The 25,852-nt window shown below is 47.0% G+C and overlaps 1 protein-coding gene across 1 annotated transcript in view; it reads left to right on the top strand.

Annotated features, from left to right (window-relative positions):
* The first annotated feature begins 996 nt into the window (after positions 1-996).
* The window catches only part of LOC138447813 (E3 ubiquitin-protein ligase TRIM39-like), a 189,524-nt gene continuing 164,668 nt past the window's right edge, over positions 997-25,852 (top strand). Inside the window, exon 1 of the mRNA XM_069604179.1 lies at positions 997-1,439. Within this exon, the coding sequence (XP_069460280.1) occupies positions 1,017-1,439 (423 nt within the window). The 5' untranslated portion in view covers positions 997-1,016. The remainder of the gene's footprint in view (positions 1,440-25,852) is intronic.

Here is a 25,852-nt window from a genome sequence, read left to right as displayed (position 1 = left end):
GGTGCGGGAAATGGTGTTGCAGCCCGGTCCGGCGGCAACCCGCCGGTATCACTGCCTGGTTACCACCACACTTGTAATGAGCCCCAGAGTGTTACATCGCTTATATGCCTCTATATCAGGCACCCCCCTGTAGAAAATGACCCTCGGTAACTTCTTTATCACCTTTAGAACTTTTAGAACTTTGTAAGGCGCTCCCAGACCCTCAGGGTGGGGCAATCGCAGGACACAAGAATACAAATAAATAAATCAAATACACCCCTGATAAAGCCACTCATGTGGTATTTATCCTCCTTCTAAGCGCTGTAATTATAGGCTTCAGTAGGGTGAGAGGCGTTGGAAAATGTTAGTCCGCAGTCCCGTGGAATCCTATAGGACTGCGCAGGACTGGGGACTCGGAAACACCGGCACTGTTACTAACGCTTCCATGACAACTCTGCCTACCAGGGCCACTGCGCCCGGCAGGTCAGACCTGCCGCGCAACGGCGCCAGCAGGGGTGTTGCTAGGACTGGAAAAGATCAGGGGCTAAGATAATGTCGGGACTGGTGGTATCCGGGCTAGCTATAGCCTTTTAGTTGTAGTCCCTGAGCTTCTATCTGGGGCTACAACCAAAAGGCCCGGGTCTATAGCCCCCTCAGCCCCCCCTAGCAACGCCTCTGGGCGCCAGCAGGTACAGTTGTAGTCTGCCAGTCCTGAAAGGGTGCCCGTACGTTGCTACCGACACCCTTATTTCCAGACGGGCAGACTTGTAATGATTCTGTCCTGCCAAGATTTCAAACTGAGTATGTATACACATCTCTTGCGCAAACTCTTAATTCGCTACTATATCACATGTCCTGTGTAACTCTAGCCATAGTGTGTGCAGTTTGCTGGGTATTATATATTTCCAGCTCCAACAATCACAGAGTTCAAGAGGCTGCTGCTGGGCCAGGTTTTTGGATTGCAGCCAAGTAAAGTCACGTGACATCAGGAAAGTCCAAAGGGAAAGTAAACTTTTTTCCATGTCTCACTGCTAGTCATGGCGGCTGCTAACCCTGTCAGAAGTCTGCAGGAAGAAGCGACCTGCTCCATCTGCCTGGAGTATTATAAAGATCCGGTCACCACCAGGTGTGGACACAACTTCTGCCGCTCCTGTATCAGTGGCTGGTCCCAGAGCCTGGACTCGCGCCTCCCCTGCCCTCAGTGCAGGGAGATCTGCCGGGAGGGGGATCTCAGGCACAACCGGCAGCTGCAGAACGTGGTGGAAATCGCAAAACAGCTCTCGGTGCAGAGGGGCAGACCCCAGAGACCCCAGGGGGAGAATCTGTGCGAGGAGCACGAGGAGCAGCTGAAACTCTTCTGTGAAGAGGACGAGAAGCTCATCTGTGTGATCTGCAGAGAGTCCAGTCACCACAGATCACACAGCGTGTACCCCACAAAGGAGGCTGCCGGGAAATACAAGGTAAGCAAACATCTTCTTGTGCCGACTGATATCAGAGCAGGTTATGATCCCGTGGCATGGGACATCAGGATGGCTACAGCAGGGAAGAGTAAACATGCTCCCGTATGGTGCATCAGTCAGGTTACAGCAGAGCAGGGCTACCATGCTCTGGTGCATTGTGTCAGTATGCTTGCAGCAGCACAGGGTTACAATATCCTAGCATGGTGCATCAGTCAGGTTACAGCAGAGCAGGGCTACTATGCTCTGGCTCAGTGTGTCAGTATGCTTGCAGCAGCACAGGGTTACAATATCCTGGCATGGTGTATGAGTGATGTTACAGCAGAGCAGGGCCCTATGCTCTGGCAGTGTGTCGGTATGCTTGCAGCAGCACAGGGTTACAATATCCTGGCATGGTGCATCGGTCAGGTTACAACAGAGCAGGGCTACCATGCTCTGGTGCATTGTGTCAGTATGCTTGCAGCAGCACAGGGTTACAATATCCTAGCATGGTGCATCGGTCAGGTTACAGCAGAGCAGGGCTACTATGCTCTGGCTCAGTGTGTCAGTATGCTTGCAGCAGCACAGGGTTACAATATCCTGGCATGGTGCATCGGTCAGGTTACAACAGAGCAGGGCTACTATGCTCTGGCGCATTGTGTCAGTATGCTTGCAGCAGCACAGGGTTACAATATCCTGGCATGGTGCATCGGTCAGGTTACAACAGAGCAGGGCTACTATGCTCTGGCGCGTTGTGTCAGTATGCTTGCAGGAGCACAGGGTTACAATATCCTGGCATGGTGCATCAGTCAGGTTACAGCGGAGCAGGGCTACTATGCTCTGGCTCAGTGTGTCAGTATGCTTGCAGCAGCACAGGGTTACAATATCCTGGCATGGTGCATCGGTCAGGTTACAACAGAGCAGGGCTACTATGCTCTGGCGCATTGTGTCAGTATGCTTGCAGGAGCACAGGGTTACAATATCCTGGCATGGTGCATCAGTCAGATTACAACAGAGCAGGGCTACTATGCTCTGGTGGAGTGTGTCATTATGCTTGCAGAAGCACAGGGTTACAATATCCTGGCATGGTGCATCAGTCAGATTACAGCAGAGCAGGGCTACTATGCTCTGGCGCATTGAGTCAGCATGCTTGCAGCAGCACAGGGTTACAATATCCTAGCATGGTGCATCAGTCAGGCTACAGCAGAGCAGGGCTACCTTGCTCTGGCTCAGTGTGTCAGTATGCTTGCACCAGCACAGGGTTACAATATCCTGCCATGGTGCATCAGTCAGGTTACAGCAGAGCAGGGCTACTATGCTCTGGCGCATTGTGTCAGTATGCTTGCAGAAGCACAGGGTTACAATATCCTGGCATGGTGCATCAGTCAGATTACAGCAGAGCAGGGCTACTATGCTCTGGCGCATTGAGTCAGTATCAGCAGCACAGGGTTATAATATCCTGGCATGGTGCATCAGTCAGGTTACAGCAGAGCAGGGCTACTATGCTCTGGCGCATTGTGTCAGTATGCTTGCAGAAGCACAGGGTTACAATATCCTGGCATGGTGCATCAGTCAGATTACAGCAGAGCAGGGCTACTATGCTCTGGCGCATTGAGTCAGTATGCTTGCAGCAGCACAGGGTTACAATATCCTAGCATGGTGCATCAGTCAGGCTACAGCAGAGCAGGGCTACTTTGCTCTGGCTCAGTGTGTCAGTATGCTTGCAGCAGCACAGGGTTACAATATCCTGCCATGGTGCATCAGTCAGGTTACAGCAGAGCACGGCTACTATGCTCTGGTGCATTGAGTCAGTATCAGCAGCACAGGGTTACAATATCCTGGCATGGTGTATCAGTCAGATTACAGCAGAGCAGGGCTACTATGCTCTGGCGCATTGTGTCAGTATGCTTGCAGCAGCACAGGGTTACAATATCCTGGCATGGTGTATGAGTGATGTTACAGCAGAGCAGGGCCCTATGCTCTGGCAGTGTGTCGGTATGCTTGCAGGAGCACAGGGTTACAATATCCTGGCATGGTGCATCAGTCAGGTTACAGCAGAGCAGGGCTACTATGCTCTGGCGCATTGTGTCAGTATCATCAGCACAGGGTTACAATATCCCGCCATGGTGCATCAGTCAGGTTACAGCAGAGCAGGGCTACTATGCTCTGGCGCATTGTGTGAGTATGCTTGCAGCAGCACAGGGTTACAATATCCTGGCATGGTGCATCAGTCAGGTTACAGCAGAGGAGAGCTACTATGCTTTGGCACATTGTGTCAGTATGCTTGCAGTAGCACAGGGTTACAATATCCTGGAAGGGTGCATCAGTCAGGTTACAGCAGACCAGGGCTACTTTGCTCTGGCTCAGTGTGTCAGTATGCTTGCAGCAGCAGAGCAGGGTTACAATATCCTGCCATGGTGCATCAGTCAGGTTACAGCAGAGCACGGCTACTATGCTCTGGCGCATTGAATCAGTATCAGCAGCACAGGGTTACAATATCCTGGCATGGTGTATCAGTCAGATTACAGCAGAGCAGGGCTACTATGCTCTGGCGCATTGTGTCAGAATGCTTGCAGCAGCACAGGGTTACAATATCCTGGCATGGTGTATGAGTGATGTTACAGCAGAGCAGGGCCCTATGCTCTGGCAGTGTGTCGGTATGCTTGCAGGAGCACAGGGTTACAATATCCTGGCATGGTGCATCAGTCAGGTTACAGCAGAGCAGGGCTACTATGCTCTGGCGCATTGTGTCAGTATCATCAGCACAGGGTTACAATATCCTGCCATGGTGCATCAGTCAGGTTACAGCAGAGCAGGGCTACTATGCTCTGGCGCATTGTGTCAGTATGCTTGCAGCAGCACAGTGTTACAATATCCTGGCATGGTGCATCAGTCAGGTTACAGCAGAGGAGAGCTACTATGCTCTGGCACATTGTGTCAGTATGCTTGCAGTAGCACAGGGTTACAATATCCTGGAATGGTGCATCAGTCAGGTTACAGCAGACCAGGGCTACTTTGCTCTGGCTCAGTGTGTCAGTATGCTTGCAGCAGCACAGGGTTACAATATCCTGGCATGGTGCATCAGTCAGGTTACAGCAGAGGAGAGCTACTATGCTCTGGCGCATTGTGACAGTATGCTTGCAGCAGCACAGGGTTACAATATCCAGGCATGGTGCATCAGTCAGGTTACAGCAGAGCACGGCTACTATGCTCTGGTGCATTGTGTCAGTATCAGCAGCACAGGGTTAAAATATCCTGGCATGGTGCATCAGTCAGGTTACAGCAGAGAACGGCTACTATGCTCTGGCACGTTGTGTCAATATGCTTGCAGCAGCACAGGGTTACAATGTCCTGGCATGGTGCATCAGTCAGGTTACAGCAGACCAAGGCTACTATGCTCTGGTGCATTGTGTCAGTATCAGCAGCACAGGGTTAAAATATCCTGCCATGGTGCATCAGTCAGGTTACAGCAGAGCACGGCTACTGTGCTCTGGCGCATTGTGTCAGTATCAGCAGCACAGGGTTATAATATCCTGGCATGGTGCATCAGTCAGGTTACAGCAGAGCAGGGCTACTATGCTCTGGCACATTGTGTCAGTATGCTTGCAGTAGCACAGGGTTACAATATCCTGGCATGGTGCATCAGTCAGGTTACAGCGGAGCAGGGCTACTATGCTCTGGCACATTGTGTCAGTATGCTTGCAGTAGCACAGGGTTATAATATCCTGGCATGGTGCATCAGTCAGGTTACAGCAGTGCAGGGCTACTATGCTCTGGCGCATTGTGTCAGTATCAGCAGCACAGGGTTATAATATCCTGGCATGGTGCATCAGTCAGGTTACAGCAGAGCAGGGCTACTATGCTCTGGAACATTGTGTCAGTATGCTTGCAGTAGCACAGGGTTACAATATCCTGGCATGGTGCATCAGTCAGGTTACAGCGGAGCAGGGCTACTATGCTCTGGCACATTGTGTCAGTATGCTTGCAGTAGCACAGGGTTATAATATCCTGGCATGGTGCATCAGTCAGGTTACAGCAGTGCAGGGCTACTATGCTCTGGCGCATTGTGTCAGTATGCTTGCAGCAGCACAGGATTACAGTATCCTGGCATGGTGCATCAGTATAGTTATAGCAGAGTATTGTTACAATATCCTGGCATGGTGTATGAGTGAGTTTACAGCAGAACAGGGCTACTATGCTCTGGCACAGTGTGTCAGTATGCTTGCAGCAGCACAGGGGTACAATATCATGGCATGGTGTATAGTTACAGCAGAGTATTGCTACAATGCAGGTCTGAGGGCAGTTCCAAGGGTGATCAGTCACAGCATCAATTTAAACCTCTTGATGAGGAATGTTCAGCTACAGGCCGTAAAGAGCAGAAGAATGTTCGGTGTACGCAAAGAGTCCAATTGAGTTTAAAAGGGGCTATTGTCACCAGGGTCGGACTGGGCCATATAATTGCCTCGGGCACCAATGAAAAAGTGGCCCACAGTTGCAAATGGCTATTCATTCCTTTTGTGACACTGTTTGAATACTACCCAAGGGGGAGTTTTGGGATAAAATATGATGCAAATTGTGCATTTTAAAAAATGTTTATTCAGCAACACTGGTCAAAACAATTAGCTGCATAGTGAATAACTCATCAAACTGGTCCACTTTGACCAAAAAAACTGTCCCACACCAGCATTTTGTGTTCTTGGTACAGCCATGGGCCTATTGCCCTATAGTCAGTCTGAGCCCGATTATCACTGATAACCAATGGGAGCAAGAGGTGAAGGTTTGCAGAGCTAGATGGACGAGGGGATTCTTAAAAGAAGAAGTCGCCCGTGTAAACCAAGAATGTGGAAATGTGTGGCAGAAATATCCAAAACATCTCAGATGGACCAAGGAGTCAGAAAAACCTGTAAGATACAGATACGTATCCATTGTCCTCAGTGTTTTAAGGGTGATGGCACAGTGCCGGTTGGCAGAAATGGGAGCTGCACCCGCACGTTTCGCATCGCCGATGTGGCTGTAGGTACAGCTGCTCTTGTAGATATTTTTTGGACTTGCGGTCCGTACACTCAGTGCTCCAAATAGGATTTTGGAGTGAGAATAATTTACTTCCAACCGTTGCTGCCTGGAGCAACCTGCTTGACAGCCACTCCATATTTTTGCTCCATCTCCTTCCCTTTGCTACTTTGTTTCCCCAGCCTCTCACTTTCTGATGTTCTGCCTCTCACCCATAGGTGTTGCAATGCCAGATGTTGTGGTCTATTTCGCTGTCACTTTTCCTCTCCCATCTCAGCATGCTATTGTTGCTGTTTCCCTCCTATTATCTCGCTGTATCGGTTGATATAACTCCTCTTCGTCTCTCATGTCATTGCTCTGGCTAGATCTGTTTTTTCATGTTCTCATTGTGGTTGCTACTCCTTTTGATAATCTTTCTTGCACTGACTCTTATGTTATTTGCCTGCCCTTCTGTAGTCTTGCTTTTCTATTTCCACCTCTCCCCATCTGCTGTAGATCTGTGTTTTATTTTACTGTCAATAAATGTCTCTTTTGCTCGGCTTCTATACCTCACTCCTATTGTGAGTTTGTCCTATTATTAAGTCTGTTTCCCTTCTCAGTCTCTTTGTTGCCCTATCATGTAGCTCATTGCTCTCTCTTCCTGTTGCTCGAATTAACATAGCACCAATAAATATCCAAAAAGCTGGAAATGACTTTTCTATAGGAAGATCTAGTGCAGCTTTACCATTGGGTGCTCCCTTGTAGATGTGTGCAACCCTTCTTTTGCCCATTAGGCTGGGAATTAAGATGCAGCACTTGCTTGAATACAGATTCTTTCCAACACTATATGCCATTACAAGTATAAGAGCCCGTATGAGTGGTGTGTTCTGAGCAATCACAGGCATAGCATCCCTGATGATTTGTGTGTACTGAGGCATTACACGTAGGGCCCCGATGACATTTGTGTCTTCTGAATCACTGAACATTTAGTAGTCAAAAGTTACGTCATCTCTGTAACAATTGAATGTTACCTGCATCTTAAAAGCACACCTCTGATGCAGACTCATTAACTCACCTATCAACAGGATTTGAACTAACAGGTTACACAATAATCTCTGCAGCAGGGTTATTGACCCACTGAGCTGTATTTTCCAACAGGCTGTTGACACTGAAAGGCACATAGGGTTAGGGCACTGGCAGTTCCATTTAAGGCTTGCCTGACATAAATGGCTTGTCAAAAGCTCTAAACCTGTTTGAACTATCCTACATGAGTCAGAAGATTCATAATGAGGCTTTGAACAGTGCTAGACTTTTGGCAGTGTGACTCAGTAATCGGACACGGGAGAAGCAGTGCAAGACCGAGTAGAAGGGATTGAAGTATATAACAGAAATTCCATATTTTCCCACTGTCTGCCAGTGTGCATCACACCAGCTCAGCAGGTTGGTGGAAAAAGCTTAGACACTGTTCTTGCTCAGTACTTTAGCTTGCTGCAGAAAATGCCAACATATGTTCGTGCTTTGTCATTACAGCAGCTCTGTTAAGAAATTCAGCTACTGTCCCAAAACATAGCAGTCCTGCTAAGAAATGTGGGCATGATGCAATCAGCCCTGCTGTGAATATTTGGCATTATTTGGCGTTGTAAATAAATAACCTATCATATTGTCAAAACAAAAAGGTGATGGCTGGAAGGTTTTGAATTAATCATAACCACGGGTACAGCTTTGGGCAACCCTGCAGACCATTGTTTTTCAGCCTGCCAAGCCATTACAGAAGGGGAAAAACCATATGCAAATCAGCCTAGGTCCTACCCCAAAAGGGTGAGTCCTACCCGAACTGCTAGGTCACATCCCTTCTGCATGAGATCACAAGCATTCCCAGACATGTTTTAGCCTTGTTGGGCATCATCAGTGAGGAGTAGCTTGGGTCTCTAGGCCCGGTAGACTCGGGACCCACGTCTGGGCATACCCGTCCCACTCGGGGTAACTTTAGCAAAACAAAAAGCTGATCGCTGGAAGGTTTTTAATTAATCATAACCACGGGCACCACTCTGGGCAATCCTCCAGACCATCGTTTTTACACCTGCTAAACCATGATAGAAGGGGAAAAACCATATGCAAATCAGGCTTGGTCCTACCGCAAAAGGGGCAGTTCAGCCCGAACTACTAGGTCACATCCCTTCTGCATGAGACTACAAGCATCCCCAGACATGTTTCAACCTTGTCGGGCGTCATCAGTGAGGAGTAGCTTGGGTCTCTAGACCCGGCAGACTCTGGACCGCGTCTGGGTATACCCATCCCACTCGGGGTAACTTTAGCAAAACAAAAAGGTGATCGCTGGAATGTTTTGAATTAATCATAACCCATCATTAAGATTAATTCAAAACCTTCAACCTGTCACTTTTGTGGTTATAGTTTATCTCACTATGTGAGAGAGGATATGCCCAGACTTGGGTCCCATGCCCGCTCTGCCATAAGGAACCAAGCTGCACCTCACTGAGGAGGCCCAACAAGGCAAAAACATATCTGCGGTTGCGTGTGTTTCTGTGCAGTGGGGACCTGGCCTAGCAGTTTGGGCTGCGCTGCTACCATTGGTGGCAGAACCTGACTGATTTGCATATGGCTGGACCCCTTTTGCAATGCCGCAGATGGGCTAAAAAACAGTGGCGTGGAAGAATGCCCAGAGCAATGTAAGTGGTTCAGATTAATTCAAAACCTTCCACCCATCACGTTTGTGGTAATATTTGGCATTGTGCCATGACATGCATATAGCCTCAATATATATCAGTCCTGTTGAGAGGTACCGGTACAATCTGTGCCACAGAAAATATATACAGCACTGCTTCTATCTGTATCCATTATACCTGCTTGCAGTGGGTGGTCAGAAAGGGAGTCAAAGTTCAGACCACATGCCTAGCTATTTGTTGCTCAAACTATGTCTAGTGCCCTTTCATGCACGCAAACACATGCAAACTCAAGACAAAAAAAAACACATCTGCATATAGAACACCCCAACAAATGTCCTTCTCGCAAAAGCCAAACAACTGCTTGCAGGAAGGCTCTTTTAAAACTTCAAGAGATCAAGAAGCGCAAGGCATTAAATGCAATGGATGCGCTTCTGTGATTAAAAGAAAGCAAAGTGTGAAATGCACATGCTGCTGCAAATGCGCTGCCTCTATTAACGCGGATTAAGACTGAGGAAAATTAAACAGAAATGCAGCCCTTGTTTAAGACAATGTTCATTTTACATAATACTGCATGTGTCCTAAAGCAAAGTGAAAAGCATATTCATGATTCAAGATGCTTTAATAACACTGTAATGTACAAAATGCAAGCAGTTGAACAAAGTGAACAAAACACAAATTCCCTTTTACATTAATCAGAAAGTATTATCTTGATAGAATCATTAATAGAGGAGAGTGTTAAAAAAATTAAACGGACCAGGACTCATCCCAGTTGCTTCTTTGGATTGCTAAATTAAAGAATGGATTTGCAAACTGCTGCTAGCCAGGCTGTCACCAGTGAGCGCCATGATTTATGGGGGTGCTGCCATAAATAGCATGTGTAAGTGGTATGCAAGGAATAATTAAAAGGGCGGTATTGACAAGATTTCTGTGCTTAAAAAGGCCTAATATATTCACCTTATCTGGGGGGCTGCGTACACCTACAGACACTTGCCTCCAGCCTTGCGAGGTGTGTGCATTTTCACCACTTTACATGCGCCAGTCCTTGTGATTCCTGAGGAATACTTGAGCCTTACCCACCCGGTGCTCAAAGCCACATCCATGCCCCCTTGTCCCCTGTGCCCCTTGTGTTCCCTGTATCATCACACATGAACACATCAATGACTCTGTCTGATCACGAAAAGGAGGGACTATTGCAACAGACCAAGCAGTCTAACTACCTTTCTTCGGCATCATCAAAAGCTTTGTTGGACATCTCTAACAGTATTGGTTATTTAGGCGCACAGAAACCTTTTTGCCTCTCCTGGCAATTGGCGTGTGACCCATATGAACCCCTGCTATTTGTCAAGACTCATAATCTTACAGAACAGGTATATCCTTGACCTCTTAACAGCTCTGGAGGGAGGGGTCCACCAGAAGAAAGGGAGCAGGTGCTGCACATGTGCGCCCCCCACTGATTCGGGGAATGGGTCCCTAATTCAGACTGTTGCTGCCTTGCACAAGCTCAGAAAGATCTTGGAGAACTAGGCAGGAATCACAAATGACCCTTGGTTGGACTCTCTTTTTTCTCGGGTGCCATATTGAATGTGACTAGCTACGAAAATCATACTGCCAATTGTTATCTTTTTCCTTATCTTGTGCTCTTGTCAAATGCTCTTAAGATGTTGTTCTGCCCAGTTACCGAAAGCAGCTGCCATGATGACTGTGACCCTGATCCAAATCTAGAACCACTACCATTCCATATCACATGGTTACTCCGACTGAAGCTGTCTTGTGTCCTCCAGCAAGTTGCGATAATTGTGTGGAGCAGCAGTGTAGTGCTTGTGCGAAATGAGCCTGAAACCATGGCACCGATGCGCTGCCATCTTGGATATTCACTTCCATTTACCGTAATGAAATAGCAATGAAAGCCTACGTTTTCACTGACTCAGCAAGTAAACATGTATTTCTGCAGCGAAGACAAGGTCACATATTTATGTAGGATGACCAAGCCGGGGAAAATAGTTGTTGTATTGTCCACTGAAGGGCAAGCCAGAAAGGGATACAGAGCACTCTGCAGGTGCAGTGATAAGGGGCAATGGGAACGAAAGCAAGAAGAGAAGCTGTTTTTTTTCCTCTTGTAACTGGAATATTCCACTTGTTTTGCGCCTCAGGCTTATTGTCTGCTCTTCGGCCGAGGGTAGCATGGTAACCCATGAGGGGCGGGATCGAAAGTAGCCCCATAAAGAGAAGAGTTTTTACTCTTGGGAAAGCAGTTAGAATTTGGACCCCGGGTGATGCAGTCTCGATGAGAGGGAGGATGCTCCGCTCCAAATCCCGTTAGGACGATCAATCTCTTTGCCTACCTGCTGTGGGACTAAGCAGTGTCGTAGTGGCCGAGATGCAGGTGTCTTCTGCAACAATGCTAACAGTGATGAGTTTTCTCTTGGTCTATGTATAATTGATGATGTGTTTATTCTTCTTTCTGTATATTATGTATGAATAAAGGGCCTATAACTGTCATGGCCACAGGCCCCAGAACACAAAAACCACACCATCTAGTGATGGGGGCAATGGGTCACTTGACTCACTTATGTCCTTTTGGGACCCATAAACACAGGGGCCCTGGATGGACTCAGTGCTGGCGCCTTTGGCGCCAGGCTCATATAGAGATGTGAGAAGGAACACTTTATTTCAGTGCAGGAGTGTTTTCATTTTACAAGAACTTTCCAGGAGCTGATACATCCTCATGTGCTAACTCATCGGGTGTGGCTCCCTGGGCCTGGTCTTCATGTGCTGACTCATCGGGTGTGGCAGGGTTTGGCAGGCAGGCTGAACCTGGTGGGCGTTGCTTCAGAAGCTCAGCTTTAAAACCTGCTCCATCATTAAGGCCGGTGTTTCGCGTTACTGTGAACTCACCTGCAATGTGACGCTCACCACCACTCGGATCAGTTTACTTACCTTTGAAACCAGACGTTCTCCTGCATACTCACCTCCAGGTAACCGGTTCTTCATCGCTTCATCTGCAGACTCACCTCCTGACATCTAGTGATCTTGATCCCGATGCCGCAGCACAAACTCGGACCCTGTGAAGAAGAAGAAAGACAAGGTTAGAACATCCGTCCTAGGGCCGTGCCGCATTTGAACCCCGCGCGCCCCCCAGTTAACCTCTGCAGCTTCGTTCCTCATTCCCTCCGGCTGCCGCCTCGAGCTCCGCAGCTTCTGCAACATCACCTGCAAGGGAAGAAAGCAAAAGAGCAAACATCAAAAGTGGAACAGGCAGCAATGCGAGACAACAAACTTTACAATATAACAAAAACACATGAGGAAAGACAAAGGTAAACAGGAACACCTGAAGTATAGTGGCTTAGTCGCAGTAGGAATGGACTACCACGTACAAGGGACCAGTGAAGGAACTCGGTCCAGATCATACAAGCGCCCCTGCCAGAAGCAGCAGGACGGAGTGCTCGCCAAAACTAATCAACAGGTGAACTTTCCAGGAGCAGCGCATCCCACGGTTACCACGGTTTGGGATAAGGGGTCTGGAAGGGGATCAGGCGCACAAGCTGACATACTCACGCCCAATATTCTCCATGCAGGAGCAGTCACAAGCAGTATCACCTATTACCACCAGTCACCACTTAAGGGCAGAGGGCAAAGTCGGACCCGAGCTACCTCACCCCCGGGAGGGCTGCAACCGTGCCCAAACGCCTCCGCAGAGAACAGGTGAGCATAACAGAACGCAAAGCCTCTTCGAATCTCTGCCTGGGCGTTATGGAAACTTCTGAAACGGACCAGTTGGCCCGATTACTGGGAGAGTTACGGGCTGAAGTTCATGCCTTAAGACTGGAAACCAATGCCCTAAGGAGGAATCTAATTGTGAACCGGGAGTGGACAGATGAACTAGCAAGGCAAATGCTCCAGGCACAGGCAGGCCAGGTCCCACTGCCGGGGTATGCCCCTCCTGCCGCACCTTAACAGCCCACGCCAGTACAGGTGGTTCTTCCAGGGGGGTTCCCCTAGCCCCGTCAGAACACTTCACAGGCGACCCGAATAAGTAAACCCTCTCTATGAATCAATGTCGCCTACATTTCTTGTGCAGACCTGGGGCATTCCCCAACGATCAAGCAAGAATGGCATTTGTACTCTATTTGGGAGGTAGTGTAGCGGACTGGTCAATACCCTTGGTAAACCAAGATGATCCTTTGCTTCGAGACTTTGGAGGTTTCCAGCGTGAAATGGAGAAACTATTTGCATGGCATACTCAAGGGCGGGCTCTGGACAATGAACTGTTATCACTACGGCAGGGTAATCAAGACGTACTAACATATATCGCTTCCTTCAATCGTCTGATAAAAGAAACTAACTGGTCAGAGGAGAACAGAACTACTCTCTTTTACCAAGGCTTGCGAGGGGAACTTAAGGACGTATTAGCCCTGTAGTAAATCTCCCAGAAAGATGTGCTGAATACATCAACCTGACAGTGCAGCTCGATCACAGATTGCAGGATCAGAAGATGGATCGGGCCAAGGCTGAGGGGCGGTCGGTCCATCTATGTGCGAGAATCAAACGAAATCTCATGATCAGTCCAGACCAATGCAAATCTGAGGCCCCAGAGCCCACTCACCAAGGCAGAAAGGGAGAAAAGGAGACAGCAGCAGCTTTGTTTGTACTGTGGTAAGGCAGGTCACTATCTCTGAGAATGCCTGGTGAAACCACCCAGGAAAGCAGTGACAAGGGTGAAGAAGAAGAAGAATAGGACTCGGGGAAACTCCAACACCCGGCGTAGGAGTCCACTTGTCGAGCAGTGAAAAGGAACCTATACAGACCTCACATCTAGTCATCCCTGTGCTCCTGGTAAATCACAAGCAACCATCAAAAAATACATGCCTTGGAGGCATACATTGACAGTGGGGCTGTGAGAAATGACATGGACCAAGATCTGGCTACCCGGATAGGCCTTCCTCTCCGACAGAACCAGGTTTTGGAAAACATCACAGCAGTTGATGGATCTCAGCTATCATCCAGCCCAGTAACGCATTACACCGAGAAGGTCACGCTTCTGTGTCAGGATGGTCACCGAGAGGGCATCACCTTCGATCTCATCGGCGCTTCTCAGTTCAAGATGATATTGGGAATGCCCTGGCTGGAGACCCACAATCCCAGGATTGACTGGCATAAACGAGTCCTGACCTTTCCCCACGACTGTGCCAATGCCTGTTATAGCAAGGGATTCTCATTAAAAGGTCTTATCAACCCAAGTTTGTCGAAGAAAGAAACCATACTGTGCCTCGCCAGTTCACTACCACCTGAATACTTGGATTACCAAGATGTCTTTCAAAAAGAGCAAGCAAACATCCTACCTCCGCACAGACCGTGTGACTGCCAAATTGATCTGGTACCTAGAGCTCAAGTTCCCTGCAGATGGATTTACGCCCTAGCAGAACAGGAAAACCAGCATCTAAAAACCTACCTCGATCAATATCTGGCAAATGGCTTCATTCGTCCGTCCAAGTCCCGTGCATCCTTGCCCCTCTTTTTTGTGCCTAAAAAGGAGGGAGACCTGAGAACTTGCATTGACTACAGAGCACTTAACCAGATCACAATAAAAAACCGGTACCCGTATCGCATATCCCCGAGCTCTTGGATCAAGTCAAAAACGCTCAGCTATATACAAAACTAGACTTACGACGGGCCTACCATCTAGTAACAGTCAAAAAAGGAGACGAGTGGAAGATGGCCTTTCGCGTGTAATATGGCCTTTATGAATATCAGGTTATGCCCTTTGGACTATGTAATGCCCCTGCGGCGTTCCAATTTTTCATGAATGACGTGCTCCGCAAACTGTTGGACGTCTGCGCTCTTATCTATATTGATGACATTCTTATCTATTCGACCACCAAGGAGGACCACGTCAACCATGGGCCTCATTCCGAGATTGGAGGTAGCCATGGCGCTATTAGCGCCATAGCTGCCTCCAATACCGGGTCCAGGTCTGGTGTGGCTGAATGGGGACTTACCGGGTCATTCCGACCCTGGAGGATCCGGTAAGTCCACATTCACCCAACCATTCCCAAATCCCATTTGAGCCCCCACAGGGCTCAACGGGAATGGGGAAGGTGCTAATTACGGGCCCGCAAATAGCGAGCCCGTAATTAGCACCCTGGTCCCTTAGCGGGATCCGTAAAGGACATGTGGCTAGACCACACGTCCTTTACGGTTCCCGCTAAGGGACCTCAGAATTGGGTGGTAAGGGTTTACCGCACTGTCTCCTTACCGGTGCCCGGTATCCCTTACCCCCCAAGTCGGAATGAGGCCCCATGTCTGGGAAGTTTTGGAGAAACTGCGGCAACACTGGCTATATGCTAAATTGGAGAAATGCTTCTTTCATGTGACAGAGGTAGAATTCCTCAGCTTCATTCTCACACCACAGGGCGTACGCATGGACAAACGCAAGGTAGACGCTATCCTTAACTGGCCCTCACCGACATCCATAAAGGGAGTACAGAGTGTACTCGGGTTCGCCAACTTTTATCGCCGGTTCATTCCAGGATTCTCCCAGATCGTCCACCCAATCACCTCTTTAGTATGGAAAAATAACCAATTTAATTGGTCCGCAGAGGCAGAGAAAGCCTTCCAGGAGCTAGAAACAGCCCATTCTACGCCATGCTCGACCAAAACTACCATACGTGGTCAAAACTGATGCTTCCAACATAGCAATGGGAGCAGTCCTGTCACATCGAGACCCCGAAACAGGTGAGGTGCATCCCGTGTCATTCTGGTCTCACAAATTTTCAGCCCCTGAATTGAATTATGCAATCACTGATAAAGAACTGCTAGCAATTAAGGCAGCGTTCAAAGCCTGGAGACATTATCTTCTTGTAGCTAGACATACAGTCACTGTCGTCACGGATCATCTCAATCTACAATATCTGAAGACCATAAAGCGCAATCATCACGCCAACTCCGCTGAGCTCTCTAATTTGCAGAATACAACTTTGTCATCACCTAGAGACCCGGAGTACGCAATGGAAAAGCGGACACCCTGTCTCGCATGAGTGAGGGAGAAGAGGCATTCACAACACCAGACCCGGTGGCCATCATCCCGGAAGGACGAATCCAAGGCATGATCGCCGCAACCACCACTCTAGACAACTTAAAATCTGACCTGCAACACTTGATGAGTCCACCGCCGCAACAGGAATGGCTAGGGAAGGGAGACCGATTGTGGACAACCTACCATACTACCAAGGACGATTGTACATCCCGGATAAGAAATTACAGAATCAAATCATCGCAAACTATCACGATTCATTAGTAGAAGGGCATCCGGGAATAGCCAAAACCCTAGCTAAAATAAAGAATAATTACTGGTGGCCAACTTGGCGAAAGGACATTGTCCATTTCATCCCAACCTGTGGCACCTGTGCACAACACAAGCCCCAAAAATGAAGTCCTGCAGGTCTGCTACGTCCTTTAGAGGTACCCCCAGCACCTTGGCATACACCACCAATGGATTTTATTACAGACCTTCCCTCCTGTAACAGATACAATACCATCTTAGCCGTCCTAAATCTGTTTTCCAAAATGGCCCACTTTATTCCCCTGAAAGGTCTCCCAACTGCTTCTACTCTGGCTACTGTGTTTTTGGAACAGATTTTTCCGGCTACACAGGTTCCCATCAATATTGATATCAGACCGAGGAACTCAGTTTGTCTCTGTCTGCATTCTGGAAAAGGTGTTGTAAAATTGCCAAAATTGACCTCTGGTTATTTTTTTTCTTATTTTTTTTTATGTTTTATTGGTTAAATAAATTTTCAACCTTTAACAAAGACCCAAGAAACAGTCAATGTCCTTTTCCTTTTCCAGACCCCCCCATCCTTACGAGGATTCAACCTCCTCTTCCACTTCATCATTGTTACCCTCTATACCTTTTAATATCGATTCTATGAATCGTAGTACTTCCAGGGTCGGACCAAGTTTTTGGACCGTCAGAACTCGTTCCCAATAATCCTCATCTGTCAGTATATTTATGTTATCCACCCAATCTCCTAGGTATAAGTTCCTTCGGGTGATTAAGGCCGGACAAGAACACGTCCAATGTTTTATTGATTCCAAGATGTCCGGAGCATTACAGAAGTGGCAAATAGCAGCTTCCTTTGGAATTTGTTTCCTTAAATATTGCACTTCTCTTGTTGGCAGGATGTTAAATCTGACTCTCATCAATAGATCCCTATATTTTGAGGAGGGAAATCTTCGGAGATAAGGTGGAGGATCATTCAGTGCCTTGCGCTCCCAGATGATATAATAACACTTTGTGTTCTCCCTCTTTAGATTATCAGTGGCTATCCAGTCATTTTCTCGTATTTTTTTCTTTGCTTTCTCGGGATTATCTTTTAGCGTGTCCATTTTAATATGATGATGTTCCAGAATTTCGAAGCAGTTCTGTTTCCAAGCATTGAAATACGGATCTGCATTGATTACCTCTTTATTCGCTAGTAGTTCGAATGAAATGGGAGGTTTATCAAGAATACATTTCCGAAATAGCGAGAGGGTCTTCCACAGCACTATTGACTCCATTGATTGTAATCTCAACTCATGTCTAATTATCGATGCAGGGAGACAATTCGGAAGCCTAAGTACTCTTCTCCAGAAAAAAGCCTCTAGAACCGCCCACGTTTTCCAGTGAAGATTTAACAATGATTCAGCTCCGTATGTTATGCTTGCCACTACTTTTTGCTTATAGAATATGATTAGTGGCATCATTGAAAAGGTTCCGTAGCGTCGATGCAGGGCTCTAGCTTGATTAGAGAGTTTCATCAGCTTTTCTTTGATAAAATTTAATTGGCCCTGCTCATTGATGTTTTTATTTATTCTGACCCCCAGATAAACTATTGAATCAACTATTTGCAGAGGTTGATTATCCAATGACCATGTAAAGCCCTTTTTATTTTTCCCGATATTAGGACCTCGTGCCGACTGCATTATTAGGACCTTGGATTTTTTAACGTTGACCGACAGATGGTTTTTGCTTAAGTAAGACTTGAATTCCACCATGCGTCTTTGCAGACCTATGGGAGTTTGGTCCATAAATACCACATCGTCCGCATAGATGATCCATGAGAGGGCTTCCTCCTGAAATACGGGGGGAATGCACGAATGTGTTCCTGTGATTCTTTCATGTCTGCTAGGTACAAAGCAAACAGGAAAGGTGCCAGGGCGCACCCTTGCTTTATGCCCTTGGTGGTTAATATTTTCTCTGTCAGATCTCCTCTTTTTGAGACCACTATCTGAACTGAGGTGTTAGTGTACAGTTCCTGAATGGCCTGTAGCAGGTCTTGCGGGCAGTTCCATTTCCTGAGTTTGGACCTGAGCAGTTCTCTACAGATCCCATCAAAGGCCTGTTCAAGATCAATGAAGCCCAGGTAAATATTCCTTTTTTGTTTTAGTGCCCGCATCTTTAGCATATTCAAAATAAATAGATTCAATGATGTTCCGACGCCACTCATGAAAGCTGTTTGTCTTTTGTCCAGAATCCCTTCCCTAATTGCCCACTTTTTGAGATCTCTTAGCAAGATGGAACAGAACAGTTTCCCTATGGAATCTAGGAGGGCGATGGGCCTGTAATTCCTTGGATTATTACGATCTCCTTTTTTATATATGGGAACAATTAGGGCCTCTTTCCAAGAGTGTGGGATTGATCTTGTTTTTAATATCTGCTGGAATAATACCAGGATGAAATCCGCCCACTCTTCCTTGTTTTCCTTCAGCATTAAATTCGAGATGCCGTCTGGACCGGCAGCTCGCGATGAACTCAAATTTTGAATTCTTGTTAGAATGTCATCCCTGTCTATTTCAATACGCCATTCGTTCCCCGAACTTTTCTTGGTCTTTATTGGGCTTTTCTCATGAAAGAGATCACTGTAAAACTTTACCCAGTCCTTTTTTGAAACGTTACTGGCTGTCAGGGGTGACTGAAAATCATCCCCTTTATTGATTATCTCCCACAGGGACCTAGAGTTAGATGTAGTTATTGCTGCCATCATTTTTTCTGCGTCTGCTTGTGCTCGCCAAATCCTGGTGGATTTTAACCAATTTTTATAAGACTGTTTACAGTGTCTTATACGTTCCTCTTTGTTTATGTGGGTGCTTTTCCGGAGATGTCTCAAATCTGCACGATATTCCCTTCTTTTTTCAACCAGGATTTTGCTATATGCGTGATTCCTCGTGAAATCTTTTTTTTTGTTTAATCCCTTTTTAATCTCAAACTCCTTAAGTAGGCAGCCATATTCCGCTGTTTCATGGTTAACTTCAAAGTTATGAGTAAGCCGGACTGCTAGTTGAGGGATTGTCCTTGCTTTGATTTTCAGCCTGTTACGTCCCCATGATAGTTCCATTTCGGGGGTGATTTGATGTTCCGGCTCTTCCGCTTTCCAGAGTAATTCAATTTCAAGGAGAGCATGGTCGCTACGAGTCTGTGGGACAACTTTAAAGGAGTTTATCCAAGGCAATGTATTTCTTGTGACAAAGCAATAATCCAAGCAGGCTTTCGTTGAGTTCGCAAACCAGGTGTCCGCTCCCGGAATATCACCTGCTGTTTGGCCATTCAACATTGACAACTCTCGAATATCCATTTCTACCAGCCAGCGTTTTTCATTATTCGGGAGATTGTGTCTTCTTTGTAACAAGCCATTTTTATCCAGCAATTTAATATTCAGGTCCCCGCATATGATAATCAGTTGATCCTTGTCTTCTTGCATTGAGGCGTCAAGAGCCACCGTCAAGTCCGATAGATACTTCTCCGTAGCTAATTCGGAGACATTCCAGTATGTATTTATTAACAGGAGTCTCTTTTCATACCGTCCTCTGTTTTTCACTATTTTAAGTATTTGAAGGAGCGGATTTGGCGTCAGATGGTCTAAGACTTGAAGCTGACAGTCATCCTTCACTAAGGTTATAAGCCCCGCCCGGGGTCTTCCCAAAGGACCTTTCTGTGCCGGATTCATATAGACCAAATAACCTTCACAAATGGGAGTTGTTCAAATCCAGCTCTCTTGTATGCAAATGAGTTCGTATTTCTCAAGGAAGTTACTTTCTCCCGAATATAGATGGACAAATCCCCGTGTGTTCCATGAGGCTAAGAGGGATTTGGTTCCTACACCGATGTGGTCGGTCTATTGTCGCTTTTTTTCTGGATTGATACTGGGCGTATGTCCTCGACTCTCCACTTTTGTCAGTGTCTGATTGCTGACTCCTGCCCGTTTTATCTTCTTACTTGAGTTACTTGAGTTATCAACTGTAAATCTCAGATTTATTAGTTGGTTATCTATTGACCTCTGGGTGCTGTTTATTTTAGGGACTGGTTCTGAGCTACGGTCCCTTGTATCCACGCGATCTTGCCTGATATTTAACTTTTGGTTCGACCTCTCTTCTTGTCGCATGTTAATGGGTTTCCTTTCTCGGGTTTTTATAATTTTTTCCACCCTATCATCGACTGGTCTGTGGGTATTTGCCTCTCTCCAGGTACTTTTATTATCTGGGTCAGTAAGTCTATATCCCCAGGACTTCAGATTATTCTTTACATCCAGTAAGCTATCTTTCATTTTTCTTGTTGTCAAGTGTAATAGGACCACGTCCGGCTTTTCTTCATCAATGAATTCCACAATTGCCACGTCATCAGTGTGGATTTTCCGACTTGCTGATAGATCTTTAAGTATTGACATCACCCTGTTCCTATTCAGCACTATCCTTCGTCTATCTCTCCAGGTCCTTTCTAGTTTCAGTGTGTGGAATTGTTCGTACTCCACTGGGGTGTCCCATCTCACCCCTTGCTGAACTTTTATCCTTGAGTTTTCAGGACTCCTGTATCTTGGGGTCTTTCTCGGAAGATTCCCTATACTTGTCTGACGTCTAGACATTCTTCTGGCTTCTAGTTGTTTTAATAAGTCCCATCTTTTTGTTGCAATGTTCGGGCTCCTTTTCTTGTCTCGTGGGATTGATCGTAGTTCCTGGGTTTTAGTGTCAATCTTTTTTCCTTTGAGATCTTTTACCCTGTTGTCACGGGATTTACACGGCGATTTAGACCACCGATGAGATCGATTTTCTCGGTACTTGTCCCTTGGCCTCCTTTTAGCGTTTTCCTTCTCATCTTTTGGGACACGGTCTCGTTGTTCTGACCATCGATGGGAGCTACTTACTTGATGCCTGTCCCGTGTATTCCTTATGGCATCCCGATGTTCATCTTTGCGATCATGCGAACGATTCTGTCTTTGTTTATCATTTTCGTTTTTCCTTATTTTCCCAGTGAGCTTATTCACTCGCTGCTCTTCCTCTGTTCTTGGTTCTTTTCCTGTCGGAACATCATTTAACTGCTTATCAATTTCTTGCCATTCTGATAAGCTGATGTCGTCCCACATCTCTTCCTCTCTGGTTTCCTCTATTATTTCAATGAGATCACTCAGACAGCCACTTGTGTCCCGACCGTTTTTCTTTTGCAGAACCGACTCCCCAGTTTGAGGTGTCGTCTGCACAACTTTTTCCTTCGATACACTCAACAAGTTTATTTCTCTCCTGGGCTTCTTAGGTAATGGCTCTTCCGGCTGCTCGATAGGCAGGTTGATGTTTCTTAAGAAGGCTCTTGATCCATTAGCCTTATGCTTGCATGCCTGTTTTTTTGCTTTCTTTTGACCTGTTTTTTTCTGGTCTTTATGGGAAGGGTCTTTTGTGGTAGTGCTGTTTTTTCCCAATTGCTGTGGGAGTTCTTTGAAGATCGCAAAGCTTGATTTTACCTTCTCATCCTCCACTATCAAGATGCATTCCGGATTAGTAGGTTTAGACGTCTTTATGCCCTTCCCTAATACTAAGGGACCGCCAACTTTTTCCTTTGTCTTGACCATTTCCGGGTCTACCCTTCTCCGGTCTTCCAGGTCTTTCATCCTAGGATCTACCAGGTCCCGGTCCCTTATAGGGCTTCGCTTTGGGTCTGATCTTAAGGCGGATTGCTGATTCAATTTTTTTATCCATTTGTGATCATCCAGTATGGCTTCCATCAGTAGTTGCTTATCATTGGACTCCTGACGCGCCAAGTCACATAGGCGATTTTGCCATTGATGTGAGAGGTCCGACTCTTTTTGTAATCTCATGTCCAATTGCTTCGTGAAGCTAACTATTTCACCCATCCCTACCTCAGTTTTTACTGTTGATAGGTGTAATAACTGCAAAGTTTCATTTAGAGTCTCGTATAGTTTCAAAAAGGGAGCAAGCGTGATGTTTAGTGATGCCATCACCACATTTTGGATGTGAGCTAGGTCTTCCTGCCTTCCCTTTGAGCGCAAATCACTTATCTTTTCCAGGCCGATGTCATCTATGCCCAGCTTGTGGGCCTTTTTTGCCTCCCTTTGGGAGGCTTGGCTTCTGTAATCCCTCTGTCTAATTCCTGGGGTTTGATGCAAATTACCCCCTATTTGTGAGGAGTTCAAAGGAAACTGATCTGCTGGATCCACTTCATCATCAATCGCAGCTAGTTTATCCTTGATGAGCGATAAACTTCTCCTTTTTTCTCTCACTATTTTGCCCGTGAGGTTTGAGATATCCTGGATTAATTTGGAAGCGAGGCTAGTATTACTAGGGGTTTCACAGGCCCTATCCATGCCAGCACTTTGAGGGTAGGTTTCCTGCAAAGAACCAGGCCTGTGTTCCCTGCAGTCACTGACACTTAAATCCATATCGATGAAACTGCTTCCAGAGCTTAAATGGATTTGTCGTGGGCTGGGAGATTTCTCCAGAGTGGCAGGATACATCTGAGGCAGATCGTTCTCTGTAGTTGGAAATTCTGTGATCACCGTCTTCTGAGTTGATATAATTTCCATATTTTCCCTAATTTTCTCTGATTGTCTGCTGAGGAGTATAGACCCTTGTTGCTCATTCAGGTCTTCCTTGTTCATGGATAGGGCTGAATCATAAGAAACTGACCCTTCTACCATTGCTCCCATAGCCATACCTGTTGGGGCCACAGCATAGGACTGTTCCACAGCCAGATTCTCCTTGTGTGTGTCTAGCCCCCCTTCCGAGGATTCTGCCCCACCTGGCATTTCCAAACAATGAGACCCGTATGTGGACGACCCTGCCTTTAAAGGGTATTGCAGGTATATATTTCCCCCTAGGTCACTCGGCAAGGTGTGCTGACTCTGTTCCCCCTGGGGCCTATCCGCCACAGGTAGGCTCTGTTCTAGGTCTGGGTTGAATAGGGCCTCCGTCAGTGTATTGCCAGAATCTCCTTCATCGTGTACCAGGTCAATAGAAGTAATTTCTTGTATGGCCGGTGCTTGGGGCTGGTCCTGCACATGTGCTTTTTTTGCTGAAAAGACAAGACGGCTCTGTTTCCAATGCAACATACCTTTCTTAGGGCCGTCTACAATTGGTGACAATCCACTGGCCAAGGCCGGATCAGAAGCAACACGCTGCCTTACCTGTTGCCTAGTTTTCACTCGCTCTTCCGCCCCTGAGTCTGAGTTCTCACTTTTAAAGCGACCCATCGTTGTGCAGCTCCTCTCGAGCTGGTCACTAAGAGAGGGAAGCAGTATCCTCGTTATGGGCACCTCCAGCGCCAAACAGCCGCACAACAGCCAGCGGCCTTTTCTCCTTCGGGCTTAACGCCGCAAGGGTGTGCTGGGCTCTGTTTTCTGTGCCTGGGTAGGTCAGGTGATCAGTCACGTGACGGCACAGCACTCCGCCTCCTCCTGGAAGCGAGCGAGCGGCGAGTTGGAAATACGAAATGCGCAAGTTCTTAGAACTCCCAGCGCACGTTGAGAAAAGACAGCAGCAGCAGCAGCAGCAAGAAAGAAAGTGTCCTCTCCTCACGGGAATTGCACACGCCGCTCGGCTGTGCTGGGCTCTGTTTTCTGTGCCTAGGTAGGTCAGGTGATCAGTCACGTGACGGCACAGCGCTCCGCCTCCTCCTGGAAGCGAGCGAGCGGCGAGTTGGAAATACGAAATGCGCGAGTTCTTAGAACTCCCAGCGCACGTTGAGAAAAGACAGCAGCAGCAGCAGCAGCAAGAAAGAAAGTGTCCTCTCCTCACGGGAATTGCACACGCCGCTCGGCTGTGCTGGGCTCTGTTTTCTGTGCCTGGGTAGGTCAGGTGATCAGTCACGTGACGGCACAGCGCTCCGCCTCCTCCTGGAAGCGAGCGAGCGGCGAGTTGGAAATACGAAATGCGCGAGTTCTTAGAACTCCCAGCGCACGTTGAGAAAAGACAGCAGCAGCAGCAGCAAGAAAGAAAGTGTCCTCTCCTCACGGGAATTGCACACCTCTGGTTATCTACAAGCCGTCACCCCCAAACTGACGGCCAGACCGAACGGACTAACCAGACCCTCGAGCAATACATAAGGTGTATGCTGCAACAAACCGAGTATACCTGGAAGGACATACTTTGGTTAGCAGAATACGCATATAACAACTCCATTCACACCAGTACGGGACAAAGCCCATTCTACATAGTGTACGGTCAACATCTACGGACATCTGTTTTCGACCCACTCGAATCATTGGAAATGCTCGCTGTAACGACCTTACATAAAACCATCACCCAGGCTCTTAAGGAAGCAGCAGAGCATCTTGCCAAAGAGAAAGAGAAGCAGTTTGCGGATCGACACCGAAGGGAAGCTCCCAACTACCAAGTTGTAGACAAGGTTTGATTAGCATCCAAAAACATTCCCCTGAAAGGACCCCGGGCGTGAAATTAGAATTACCGGCCCACATGCGGATCCACCCGGTGTTTCATGTCTCCCTCCTAAAACCACTGAGACCAGGTACGCGGATCGATACTCCACTGGAAAACAAGCAGCTGAATTGTGTAGATGTTAGGGGGACGAGATGGGGTTGTTCAGCGGAGGAGTATGCCCATATTGGGGTCAATGTGAGAGAGGATTGTAGGTTTCTTTCCTCAGAAAATGGTTTTGAAAAACAAGAATTTGGTTTATTAGGTAAAGTATTAACTAAAGGGTGAATGTTGGGCTGGTCAGGAAAGTTCCCACTGAGGAAGAGGGGTTAATGTTGTGCGGGCCATATTTGTGACTGGGGGTGTGGCGAAGTTGGCAGGATGTAGCAATTTTATATACATTTTAGATTTGCATGTGCGCAGCAATGTAAATGTCGAAAACGACATTGGAATATAAACACAATCTAGATATGGTGCACTATGAAGGGCCTAGAAGCCAGGCAAGGAGGAGTTTTATAATGCGCATGCGACTAAGGGGACATGTCATGGAAAACCTACTGTGAAGAAGACACAATCATTTTTAAACATGCATGCACAGTGATATACGTACATGGGGAATTTACAGATCTATATGCACTGTGCACTTTTTATAAAATTGTTAAACTCTGCAGTCAGGGGTTCATACAGTGAATCCTAAGTGACTAGGAAAAACTGGTTTTGCAGTGTTTCAGAGGCCAGAGGAGAGGTAATGAGTAACTACGACCTCAGCAGATGGTCAGCCAACAAACCGGCAAGGGTTTCTATGGCTTGGCAGTATCATAAAAGCAGATGTAATCTCCTTAAGTGCATGGGAGCTTGCAGGGGGATCCGGTCATTTGCTTTTGACCAACAATAAAAGGGGGGTATAGTGATACTCGAGGCCAGAGTGACCGATACTCATGGGTTTCATTGTTTCCTCAGGATGTGCCATGCGTGCTGAATTGGTAGTCGTTTGGATTAGAATGTTTTGGAGACGCCAAAAGGTCCGGATGGGTGAGATGGTTATGATATGATATGATATGTAATTTATAC

This window comes from Ambystoma mexicanum, chromosome 3q (assembly GCF_040938575.1).
Source record: "Ambystoma mexicanum isolate Mex_15411 chromosome 3q, UKY_AmexF1_1, whole genome shotgun sequence".
In the NCBI taxonomy this organism is placed as follows: Eukaryota; Metazoa; Chordata; class Amphibia; order Caudata; family Ambystomatidae; genus Ambystoma; species Ambystoma mexicanum.
The sequence above is the reverse complement of the archived record's forward strand: the minus strand, read 5'-3'. Positions and strand labels throughout refer to the sequence as shown.